Genomic DNA, 13,405 nt, shown 5'->3' on the forward strand with positions numbered 1-13,405 from the left:
TCTCCCTGGTAAGGTCTATTCAGGGGTGCTGGAGAGGAGGGTCCGTCAGGAAGTCGAGCCTCAGATTGAGGAGGAGCAGTGTGGTTTTCATCCCGGCCGTGGAACAGCGGACCAGCTCTACACCCTTAACAAGGTCCTCGAAGAGATGTGGGAATTCGCCCAACCAGTCTACATGTGTTTTGTGAACTTGGAGAAGGCGTTTGACTGTGTTCCTCGGGGAGTTCTGTGGGTATGGGGTACCGAACCCCCTGATACAGGCTGTTCGGTCCCTACACCGCCGATGTCAGAGTTTGGTTCGCATTGCCGGCAGTCAGTCGTAATCCTTTCCAGTGAGGGTTGGGCTCCCCCAAGGCTGCCCTTTGTCACCGATTGTGTTCATAACCTTTATGGACAGAATTTCTAGGCACAGCCGAAGTGTTGAGGGGGTCCGTTTTGGTGGCCTCAGTATTGCATCTGTGCTTTTTGCAGATGATGTGGTACTGTTAGCTCCTTCAAGCAGGGCTCTCCAACTCTCACTGGAGCGTTTCGCAGCCGAGTGTGAAACATTTGGGATGAAAATCAGCACCTCCAAATCTGAAACAATGGTCCTCAGTCGGAAAAAGGTGTAGTGCCCTCTCCGGGTCGGCAAGGAGATCTTGCCCCAAGTGGAGGAGTTTAAGTATCTTGAGGTCTTGTTCACAAGTGAGGGCAGGAGAGAGGGGGGGATCGAAAGGCGGATCGGTGCAGCGTCTGCTGCGATGCGGACTTTGCATCGGTCTGTCGTGGTAAAGGAGCTGAGCCAAAGGGCGAATCTCTTAATTTACCGGTCGATCTACATTCCAACCCTCATCATTGGTATATTTCACCCAACCAATAATAAAAAAAATGTTTTTAATACCAAAAAAAAAGTCGACCGCTGTCCTGCCATTTTTCCATCTTTCCCAGGAGCAATGCACCTGACTCCAATCATCAGGATGGTTCTCATGCTCCTTCAGAGTTGGCTGATGATCTGATCATCTGAATCAGGTGTGTTGTAGCCGGGAGAGAAGGAAAACAGGCAGGACGGCAGCCCTCCAGGCCCAGAGCTTGACATGCCTGCTCTACATGGATGACACAAAGCTTTATGCTAAGAACGAGTGTGACATTCACTCCCTGATTCACCTCACCAGGACCTACAGCAATGACACCAGAATGTTTTTTGTACTATATAAATGTCAGAAGCACTCATTTAAGCTAAAATGGTATCTAGGAAAGAGAAGGTGATCATTTGAATTACCTGAAAGCAGCATAATAGACAGTTACAAATACCTTGGAATTCTACAGGGAAATAGCAACCATGAAGTCAAATACCAAAGGAAGGTGATCCAGGGACGACCTGCTTCGTGAATGCCTCAGGCAACAGACGCCCGTGACGGAAAAGAAGCCAATTGGATTGTCATTGAAAGACAAGCTCTTTCATGGCACGTACCACCGACAAACTGAAGAAGTGACTGACATCCAGAAAACATTCCATTTGCTGGAAAAGGCTGAACTGAAAAATTTGCAAATCAGTGAATGTGAGGGTTTGGATAGCAACCGTATGATTTGGATCCACTGACATAAGTGCACTTCATTTATCATTAAAAAAAATTGGGCAGTGACAAACCATAATTTAGTGCTGAAGGAAGCCTGGTTAAAATAACGATGACAAAGTGATGGACTGGCTGATGGTCCAAAAATAGCGGTACAAAACTTTGATTTAGTCATGACAGAAGAGTGGTTAAACTAATGAGGACAGAGTGACGGACTGACGGACCCACTTCTGCCATTTTGTGGTCCGACTGCTGCTGGTTTGAATCTATTAAGGGTTGCTGCAATATTCGATTTAACCAGATTCATTAATCTAGTCAAGCGTATAATGGTCGTATTTTTAATCAACCATTTTTGATGGCTGTGACTTAGACATTTGTACTAGCCTGCTCAGGCAAGCGTTTGAAGGTAGGTTGTGGCCCGATACATCGGTCCACTGTTTATGTTGAACCCCGATATCTTATATCAAATAATAGCGGACACTCAGCCGTATTGTGTTCACATTCCACTCAGAACTTCGATCTCAAATAATTAACCATGATAACAGAGTCTATACTGTATATGCTACAGCCCAATGCTATTGAAACGTTTTTTTTTCCTAAAATTATTTTTGAGTTGGGTGATCTTACCTTAAGCCTGAAGCAAACCAGACCCATGATGACGTCAGCACAGATCTCAAATCTCTTGTCTGCTCGTACCAGACTCTCAAACTCCTTGGCCAGGCCCACTTGCTGAAGAAAGAAACATTAGCTGTAATACCATTCACTTTATAGCAATAAATGTGTTCATAATTTGCAATGTGTACTGAATGATTATCTCAGGTACATTTGTTGTTAACATGTTAGAGAAACATTACTCATGCAACATGAACTCCTTTAATGCTAAAACATAAAAATGCGTTTTTAAAAACCCAATCATTAGTGTCAACACGTATAAACGTGTTTTTGGTTGTTTTTTTATTCGAAAATATGAATAAAGGGCTTTGCCCACCTCCTTGTTCAGTAATGAGGCTATGGGAATGATTTCAGTATGGTAAATCCCCACGATATGGCAGGAGTGGCTTTGATCAGATCTTGGTCGCACACAGTGTGAGTGGGTGTGGAGTGTGGTACGCCAGTCCTGTGGTACGCCGGTCCTAAAGCGATCATACGTCACGTGGTAGCTAACTCAACAACCGAGCTTTTCAAATACAAAAAAGATGATTGTGTTCCATCGTCATCTGTGATATTTGAGGTATCACAAATGCAAAAAAAAAATTGCATCAAAGTGAAAGTTCTGCTTGAAACGCATCTTTTCACAAAAAGCTCTTCATCACAATTTTTCTTGGAAACGAGTATTTTCAAAAAACTTGTTCAACTGCTGTTGACTAAAGAATGATAAAACGTCGAAATGTACTTTTTTTCCTCAACTTTCTTTTGGTAGGTACCATGCTTATTAGCTTGAGAACTCAGTTTTCTCTGGGGCTTTACAAATTAGTCAAAATGGTCAAAAATGGCTGGCACCAGTTCTTCCAATTTCAGAAAAATGGCTGGCATTGAATGGGTAAACCAATCCGGTGTGTCGTGTCCACTGTGCACTGGTCTGAATATTATTCATGTTCAGTGTTTTGTTCCATATATTTAAGGTTTAATTCAGTGGTTCTTAATCTGGGTTCGATCGAACCCCAGGGGTTCGGTGAATTGGTTTCAGGGGTTCGATGGAGCCTCTGCCATGGCGGGTAAGACACACGCGACTCAACATGTCAGTTATGACACGCCCGCTTGGCCATCACTGGCTGCAGATGATCATATTACATTGCTTGTCCAATCAGTGCTGTGGGAAATTTAGTTCGCTTAGTAGTCAGCGTGAGACTGTCGTGATAGTCTCTCCTGTGGTTGAGAGGAGAGGGGAGGACAGAAATTACATCTGTGCTATATGTTGCACAAAAAGCACATTTGACAATAAAGTTGACTTGGCTTGACTTGACTTTATTGTATGTCGTACAATTAAAAAAATAAACAAAAAAACTTATGTCTTGAAATTTTATTAACTTATTTCTGTTTTGGAGGGGGGTTTCGGAAATATGCTACGAATGTGCATTTGTTCAATCCAACTCAAAGTTTGTGTTTCAACATCTCCAAGGCCTAAACACTCTTCCCAACAAATATGAGGTAGACTTGGTTTACATGCTAGGAGAAAAAAAAATCAAAGAATAAAACATCTGTTTAGCCAGTAGCTGGCAATATGACTACAATGAAAAATTACATTCATAGATGTCTTCATGTTCCTTCAGCCAAAGACTGATCCACCCGCGCTGCAAGGAGAGGTACCGCCGCTCGTTCCTGCCGACTGCTGGTAGGCTATTGGTCCTGAAAACCTGAACTCACCCCCACTCACCCATTTTTAATATGATTATATTTATATTTTATATTTATATTTATTTATGTACTTTTTGTCTTCTACTTTGTCCATTTCATAATTTTGCTGCTGTAACTTGGGAAATTCTCCATTGTGAGACAAATAAAGGTTTTCTTATCTTATGCTTCAAAACGTAAGAAATTAGATACAGTAGCATCATTAGCAAATGTAAAAGAAGACATTTCTTGTTGCCACTGGAATAATTTGGAATGATGCGCAATGATCCTAAATGACAGAATGACAACAGAATGGCATCGAGTAAGTAGAACAAAGGTGTCCAAAGTCGGTCCTCAAGGGCCGATATCCTGCCTATTTTCTGTCTCTCCTGCTGCAATACACCTGATTCAAATTATTAGGATCGTTATCTTGGTCCTTCAGAAAGTGCTGATAAGCTGGTCCTTTGAATCAGGTGTGCTTCAGCAGGGAGAGGTGGAAAACAGGTAGGACATCGGCTCTTGAGGACCAAGTTTGGACACCCATGAAGGAGAGCATGTTGAAGTTTGAATGGTTTGAATCAGCCAAAATGTGTAGCAATTCAAGGATAAAACAAAAGATTATGAATTTCTGCCTTTTATTTATGAATTTCGAAAACTATACAGTGGTAGCAATAAGCAGAGAAGTTAAAAGCTGAATTGGTTTAAAAATGTGGATGAGGAGTAAAACAAAAAAGAAGTGGTACCGTATTTTCACGACTATAAGGCGCCATTAAAAGTCTTAAATTTTTCTCCAAAATGGACAGGAAGCCTTATAATGCGGAGCGTCTAATGTATGCGCCGATTGAGAGCACTTCTGGCCGACACGCTCTTTATACAGAGAAAAGGCGGACGTGAGTGACGACAGGCATGCGGAAGTCCGCCAATGAGTGAAGGGTGGGCGTGTAAGAGGACGCTAAAGGTACGTCCCTAGCAGGTACCAGTCGCCAATGAGTGAAGGGTGGGCGTGTAAGAGGACGCTAAAGGCACACCCCTAGCAGGTACCAGTCACCAATGAGTGAAGGGTAGGCGTGTAAGAGGACGCTAAAGGCACACCCCTAGCAGGTACCGGTCGCGTGAGTACATTGTAAAATGGCTAAATAAAGTACAAACGAACTCAGTTTTGCTTCCGTTGCCTTTTTAAAAACGTGTTTTTAGCATGTGTCCGTATGTCTTAGCTGCTACCGCATGCTTTAAACTAACATACCTGGTATGTTTTAGCATGCATGCATGCTACTGTATGCTTCAAGCTAACATGTTTTTAGCGTGCGTGCATGCATGCCGTTATGTTTAAGCTGGCATATGTTTTACCATGCCTGGCTGCACCCAATAATACAGTGCGTTTTGTGTATGTGTCAAATACAGAAATAGCACCCGTTACTGAGACTGCGCCCAACAATACGGCGTGCCGAATGGTCGTGAAAATACGGTAATTTTTGGCTTTTATTGTGCATTTTGAAAAAATGTGGAAAGAAGCATCGAAACAAGGACTTAAGGAAGTAAAGAAACAACAAAGCAAGTGAGAGAGGAAATTGGGGAAGTAAGGAATCAAGGATGCAAGGAAATGAAGAAGGAAGCAAATAAACAAGGAAACTAGGAAGGAAGGAACCAATGAAAAAACAAAGCAAGAAAAAAGCAAGGAAGCGAGGAAACAAGGAAGCAAGGATATTAGAAAGCAAGGAAGGAAGGAAGTATCCGGTGTATCTAATATTTTGGCCAGTATGGCAACCCCATTGGGAACGCCGAGGGACGAGAATCTGGGGTGGACCGAATATTTTGGCTAACATGATCACCCCATGCTGGACGACTAGGTACGAGAATCCGGGGGGAACCGAATGTATTGTCCAATACAGACCCCCTGTTGGAGATGCCTTGGGGTTTATTTCATCTTTTGGCCAATGTGGCTGTCCTACTAGGGAGGCTTCATGACGAGAATCCAAAATGTACCTGATATTTTGGCCAATGTGGCGCCAGCAAGTGTGGCAGCCTCAGTTACGCACTCCCTCGTATTGTCCTTGTTTTTGTCATTTTCGTTCGTTATTTGTGACCTAACATCACTTACTAACACGAGAGAAGAGTTGCATAGCATTAGGGAGTCTACGCTCTGACTTTTTTCACCAGCACACAAAACCCACAAAGGTTTTCGATGTTAATGAAGAGCGGAGAGGCTGCACTGTACGGAGCATGGAAACGCCGCCAAAGGACGGGGAAGCGTACCGGCGCGCTAGTCAAGCTACAGCAAGCATGGATTTCGAACCCCGCTTCCATCGATTCATCTTGCTAATACACATTCTCTGCCAAACAGGATGGATGAACTTCTCACGAGGATCACCAAAACCGTTGCATGTTAGGCCGCGCTCTGCTTCACAGAAACCTGGCTCAGAGACCGCCACCCGTACGCTGCGCTGCACCAACCCAGCTTTCGTTTCCTTCGAGCCGATCGCGACACGGCACTATTAGGAAAATCAAAATGTGGTGGAATATACTTCTACATCAATGAAGAATGGTGCACTGACATCAAGAAGCTCAATGCACACTGCAGCCTGGATTTGGAGTTGCTGTTTCTAAACCGTAAGTTCTCCTCCTCCATACATTCCACCGCAAGCTAACACAAACACAGCACTACAAACGCTGGCTGACCAAGTAAACAAACTTGAGCTCAGGCATCCAGAGTCACCACTTATTATTTTGGGTCATTTTAAGAGAGCACAACTTAACTATGAACATTCCAGATATAGGCAGCACATTGAGCGTTTCACCAGAGAAGGCAACATTGTAGAGTCTACCATTGCTACAAGACAATTAAAGATGCATACCGATCTGTTGCCCATGTAGCACTGGGCTTTTCTGACCACTGTTTAATACACTTAATCTCTACATACAGGCACAGATTCAAATGTGTAAAACTCGTTGTCAAGACTGTGAAGAGATGGACTGATGATGCAAAGCTGGCACCAGAAGAATGCTTGGACTGCACCCACTGGGGCATCTTTGGAACTTCAACTGGCAGCCTGGACAAATACTGTATACAGAAAATGTGACATTATACATTAGTTTCTGTGAAGACGTGTGCCCTTTCGCTCCTTCAACAATAACAAGCCATTATTCACTGCCAAACTCAGGCAATATAGAAACGAGAAAGAGGCCGCCTTTCGAAGTGGAGATAGGGCACTAATCAAACATGCCTGAAACCAATTGACAAAGGAAATCAACATCGCAAAGAGAGGCTATGCAGATAGGCTAAAAAAAGATGCGTCCTCTCCCTCCGCTACTCTTCTCCCTATCCATGAACGATTGCATCTCAACACACACAGCCGTCAAACTCCGAAAGTTTGCAGACGAGACACCACAATCATCAACTTCATCAAAGATGGCGACGAGCCTGCGTACCGACAAGAAGTGGAGCAGCTGGTGCTCTGGTGCAGTAAACACAACCTGGAGCTGAAAACGCTCATGACTGTAGAGATGATTGTGGACTTCAGGAAACATCCTTCACCACAGTTGCCCCTCACAATATCCAACTGCCCTGTGTCAATCGCCGAGACCTTCAGGTTACTGAGAATCATAATCTCTCATGAAGTGGGAGGCCAAGATTAATTCCATCCTGAAAGAAGCACAGCAGAGGATGTACTTCCTGAGGCTGCTGAGGAAGAACAGCCTGCCACAGGAGCTGCTGAGACAGTTCTATACAGAATTCATCAGATCAGTCCGGTGTTCCTCCATCAGAGTTTGGTTTGGGGCTGCCACAAAAAAGGACAAAATCCGACTGCAACGGTGAACGGCTGAAAAAATAATTGGCACCACACTATCCACTCTTGAGCACTTGCACACTGTAAAAACAAAAACAAGGGCACGGAAAATCCCACCGGACCTCTCCACACCATGCCCACCACCTCTTCAAGCTACTCCCCCCAGGCAAGCGCTACCGAACAATGTGCAACAAATCCAGCAGACATTCAGACAGCGTCTTCCCTCTCGCCATTAACTGTTTAAGGAAACAGTAACTCAACTCTATAGTGGCTCTGTGTATTTTTGCACAGCCCTGTGGAACAGTATTACTGCAGTGATCATTGTAGCTGCAGCTCTATACATACTTGAACAATTGTCATTGATCAATATTCCACAGCACCAGACAAATTAAAACGCTCAAGGACTTTCTGTATAATTGCACACCAAAAGTTGTACGACAATTACTGCTACTGGTCACTTAAAAAACGCTGCAACAAGTATCTGCATCAACTGCACCACTGTCATAGTATTGCACAACTGATCACTTTATCTTTGCTCGATGACTCTGCACAGTGTAGCACAGCTGCCATTGGGTGGTACGACTGTACAACGGAAGCCTTACATAACGGAAAGTCTTTCGATACTTAGATTTCATGTCTTTGTTTTTTGGAGTTGCTTGTTATTGCAATACTAGTGTAGCCTATACTACCAGAGACTAATTCCTTGTGTGTTCTACATACTTGGTCAATAAAGATGATTCTAATTCTGATACTGATAAGCTGAACAATTTAAAGTTAGAAACAGGTTGGATCGGACAAAAAAACGTAAATACTGTATTACAGGAGAAAGACTCCCAAAGCATAATTTAGCAACACATATCTATCTATCTATCTATCTATCTATCGAGAGAGAGAGAGAGAGAGAGAGAGAGAGAGAGAGAGAGAGAGCGATAGATACTACTCAAGCAAACCTAGTCAGAGGGGTTACCTGCAGAGAATGTGGGATGAATGGTTACTTCGAAAGCCACAGTCACGGTTGACCAGGAAACAACTAGTAGCTCAGTGTTCCAAGATCCACAAATGGCGATTGCTATCACAACTTGATATTGATGAGGTACAACACAGATTCCATGGTGAAGGGCCCCAGGCTGCCAGCTCATAGGAGGAGGTTATGCCAGAGATTGGGAGGCAAGCCCCAATGAATGCAGATGATGAGATTGTGAGGCCTGCCCCAATGATTGTAATGCTGAGCGAGACAGCAACTGACCTGAAAGCTAAGATCATGGTGAGAATGAATGCTGGGCAACCTAGAAACCGATTACAAAGGCTACATGAAGTACCACCTGAAAGTCTCATGGAAACTGTGAATGCAGCACTGAGGGTGATCCCGACCGTAACGATCACGGAAACCAAAGAGCTGATATACGCTTCAGCATCAGTGATCCTAGACATGCTTGTCTATGAGAGCAACCAAGGGAGCCATGAGATACGTTACCCACCATGGAAAAGACGGTTGGAGGCTAAGATCAAGGCGGCTCGGAAAGATGTGAGTCAATTGACGGAGGCCCAGAGAGGTGTGATGAAAAGGCCGATACCCGAGAAGTACATCCAGATGACCATACCTGAAGCACTCGAAACTGCCAAAAAAAGGCTCCAAGCCTTGTCCAGCCGCCCTAAGCGGTACACGAAAGAGAATGAGGCCAGACGAATAAACAGGCTGTTCGCAACACAATCTGTGAAAGATCATCGCTCAGTGGCAGGGTTCTAAGAGCAGAGAAGACCCACCAAGACTGGAAACTGAAAGGGACTGGAAAGGCATATGGGAGAAGGAGGCCACACATAACAGCAGTGCACAATGGCTTGACTCTGAGAGAGGAGCACAACAACCTGCCTGAACAGATCCCCGTAATCATAACTGTGACAGACATACAGGAAAGAGTCTCAGATATGAAAAACTGGACAGCACCAGGCCCGGACATGGTCCACACCTTCTGGCTAAAGAAACTCACAGCACTCCATGAGCGCCTAGAACAGGGGTCGGCAACCCAAATGTTGAAAGAGCCATATTGGACCAAAAAAACAAAAAACAAATATGTCTGGAGCCGCAAAAAATTAAAAGCCTTACAATGTAGGCAACACATGCTGTATGTATCTATATTCGCGAAACTGGCCTACTATCAAAACGACTAAGTTGGCAACAAATACACAATGAGCCTTCATGATTAAATGTTTTTTTTTTCTTTGCGGTGCATCCTGTAGAGCAGGGTGACCAACCTTTTTGACCGAAGATCTACTTTTCAATCAACCAGCTTCCCGAGATAGACCCGTTACCGCACACGCATACACACACGCACGCACTTACACATGCATGCCGTAATGAGCAACAGCTATTACGGCCCCAAAGATGAACGAGGAATGGGGTGCACTTTTGCAGCGTGTTACCGATCGTAGCTCATGAGTACCGTTTAAAAATGCTTCTTTCGGCCCTCCAGGTTCCCATTCTTTTCCAGTACCCTCAGTGAATTGTACATGAAACGCCATTTTTTCAACAACAGCCACCTACTTGGCATCCCGTCCTGATAATAGAAACGTCTGTCGCGGGCTATGACGCAAATCTTTGTTGACAGAAATTTTGAAATTTAATATTTATTCTACACATTTTTACAGCATTGGAAAACGTTAAGAATGTTTGTGTCATGGTTGTCCTCCTACAGAAACCATATTAAAATAAAAAAGTATTTCCCTCCCCAATCTTTTTCCATTTTCAAACATCTTTGAAAAAGCTCCAGGAAGCCACTAAGGTGGCACTAAAGAGCCGCATGCGGCTCCAGAGCCGCAGGTTGCCGACCCCCGGCCAAGAAGCACAAATGAACCAGTTGCTAAGGGATGCGACTCAACCAGGATGGCTAACCGAAGGGCGAACGGTCCTGATCATGAAGGATCCCTCAAAGGGTGCAGTCCCATCCAAATATCGGCCAATAACCTGTCTCTCCACAACATGGAAGCTCATGTCAGGCATCATTGCGGCTAAGATAAGTGGACACATGGATCAATACATGAGCGAAGCACAGAAGGGCATTGGTAGAGATACCAGAGGAGCCAAACATCAGCTCCTGGTTGACAGAACAGTCGCACAAGACTGCAGGTCCCGACATACCAATCTGTGCACAGCCTGGATTGATTACAAGAAAGCCAGTGACTCAATGCCACATACATGGATCACTGAATGCTGGAAGTTGTACAAGGTGAACAGGACCCTAAGAGCCTTCGTTGCGAACTCGATGAGGATGTGGAAAACCACACTTGAAGCCAATGGCAAGCCACTTACCCAAGTGTCCATCAAATGTGGCATATACCAAGGTGATGCACTCTCCCCACTGCTGTTCTGCGTAGGACTGAACCCCCTAAGCCAAGTAATCACCAAGACTGGCTATGGATACCTCCTCAGAAATGGAGCTACGATCAGTCACCTCCTCGACATGGATGACATAAAGCTGTATGCTCAGAGCGAAGGGGATATTAGGCTCCCTGATTCACACAACCAGGATCTACAGCAGTGACATTGGGCAGTGACATTCGGGCGAGAGAAATGTAGTCGGATGGTGACTAAGAGAGGCAAGGTAGTCCACACTGAAGGGGTCTCACTCCCTGAAGGAACAATAGCAGACATTGAGGACAGCTACAGGTACCTCGGTGTACCACAAGCCAATGGCAACCTTGAACTCAGTGATGAGAGTGGCTAGTGATGAAAAAATCTGAAAATCAGCCGGGGGTCTGGGGGCCGCAGGCCACCACTGGGGTCCAGGGGCAACGCTCCGGATGGGGGTCCAGGGGGCAAACCCCAGAAGCTAATGGATTTTAGAGATTTTAAAGTCTTAAAGCCATTAATTTTATCAACAAAATTTACATTTTTTGTTGAAATACCATCCTCTAGTTGCATATAAAATTGACACTTCACACTAAAGTAGAAGTTTATTTGGAGTACATACATTAGTTTATGGATTTTAGAGTTTTTAAGCCTTAAAACCATTCTAAGATATCCTTTATTTGTCCCACACTGGGGAAATTTACAGTCTACAGCAGCAAGATTGTGGGTAGAAAGAAGAAAGAAGAAAAACAAAGTGTTTGCATTCACAAAATAAATATACACCATTCAATTAAGTGCAATATAAAAATAGATATAGATAAGGTGGCTGTGCTTTTTACAATTATTTTTTATTCAGCAGCCTGACAGCAGTCAGTAGAACGATTTTTTTTGATAAAATTGATAAAAAAAAATTGATAAAATTCATTTTATCAATAAGATTTTACAATTTTTGTTGAAATACCATTCCCTATTTGCTGACAAAACTGGCACTTTATACTAAAATGCTAACGATGAAGTGTATTCAATGTACACACTACTTGAAACTTTCACAGAAAAAAAATCCCAAGATTGTTCACTATTCTTTCAAGTGAAAATTTGACATACGCCTTGTGCAATTTTGCTTATGCATTCCTGGTGAGCACCAACATGTAACTTCAAATTTGCTGCTCAAAATCAAAACTAAAAAAGGAAACACATTCCCGGCCAGATTGAAGATTTGTTCATTACTTGTATTCATAAAATGTTGTGTAAATGTGGTAAAAAGCTGTTGATTCTTACCTCATACAGTGATAGTGAAGTTCCAAACTGGTTACTATATATGGGTTTTGAATGTATTTTATCCTATAAAGTGGATGTCTATTTACAGTACATACAACTATGTCAGTTTCATGATGTAGAATGTTTATTTTCTCTTCATTCTAAGCTTTTTAGCACGAGCTAAAATCTTGTTGGTCTTCTCCGTCTTTTTCACTCTCTTTTTAGCCAACTCCTCTCGTTTTTTCATATGCTCCAGCCTTGCTTTCACAACAAGTAAGACGTTGGTTTTAGCCCATACATGAAGTAACGACAAACTAAAGCTTTGCGAGAAAAAAACAGTGTTCAAAATGGACGCTTGCAAACTTTATTTGTAAACATTACGAGTCCCGAGTCTGCCGAAGACAAGTCCCGCAGCCCAGAAATAACACCAGACCCTAACCCCCGCCCCTTAAAATTTTCTCAATGGATTTGGAACAATATAAAAAAGGTCAATTTTGACTGAAAAAAAGCGGAATTCCACCAAAAAGCGGAAAAATATCATCCCTGCGAACTGGCAAAAAGGAAAGCGGCTGCGGTTAAATACCTCCAACGGCTGAGGGAAGTCCTAAGAAGCCAGCTCAATGACAAGAACAAGACCCGGGCAATAAACAGCTATGCCCTGCCAGTGATCAGATACCCTGCAGGAATAATAAGGTGGCCAAAGGAAGAGATTCAGACCACGGACGTGAAGACCCGGAAGCTCCTAACCATGCATGGAGGGTTCCATCCCAAATCCAGCACCCTGAGACCTTATGCAAGCCGTAAGGAAGGAGGCCGGGGACTAGTGAGTGTGAAAGCGACTGTCCAGGATGAAACATCCAAGCTCCATGAAAACATCAAGGAGAAGGCTCCAAGGACAGCACCGAGGCACTCATCCTGGCTGCTCAGGAGCAGGCCCTGAGCACCAGAGCCATTGAGGCCCAGATATACCACACCAGACAAGACCCAAGTTGTCGGTTGTGCAGAGGCACCTGAGGCAATCCAACACATAACTGCAGAGTGTAAGATGCTGGCAGGGAAAGCCTACATGGAACGCCATAACCAGAGATGAAAGTGGACTTTTCTGAAAATTCCGGAAAAAATAAAATAAATAAATA

At 43.8% G+C, this 13,405-nt stretch overlaps 1 protein-coding gene across 1 annotated transcript in view; it reads right to left on the bottom strand.

The window, feature by feature from the left end:
* The window catches only part of ddc (dopa decarboxylase), a 118,327-nt gene that overhangs the window by 3,761 nt on the left and 101,161 nt on the right, over positions 1 to 13,405 (bottom strand). The window contains exon 13 of the mRNA XM_019895080.1: positions 2,178 to 2,279. Within this exon, the coding sequence (XP_019750639.1) occupies positions 2,178 to 2,279 (102 nt within the window). The remainder of the gene's footprint in view (positions 1 to 2,177; positions 2,280 to 13,405) is intronic.

This window comes from Hippocampus comes, unplaced genomic scaffold (assembly GCF_001891065.2).
Source record: "Hippocampus comes isolate QL1 unplaced genomic scaffold, H_comes_QL1_v1.1 scaffold146, whole genome shotgun sequence".
Classification (NCBI taxonomy): domain Eukaryota; kingdom Metazoa; phylum Chordata; class Actinopteri; order Syngnathiformes; family Syngnathidae; genus Hippocampus; species Hippocampus comes.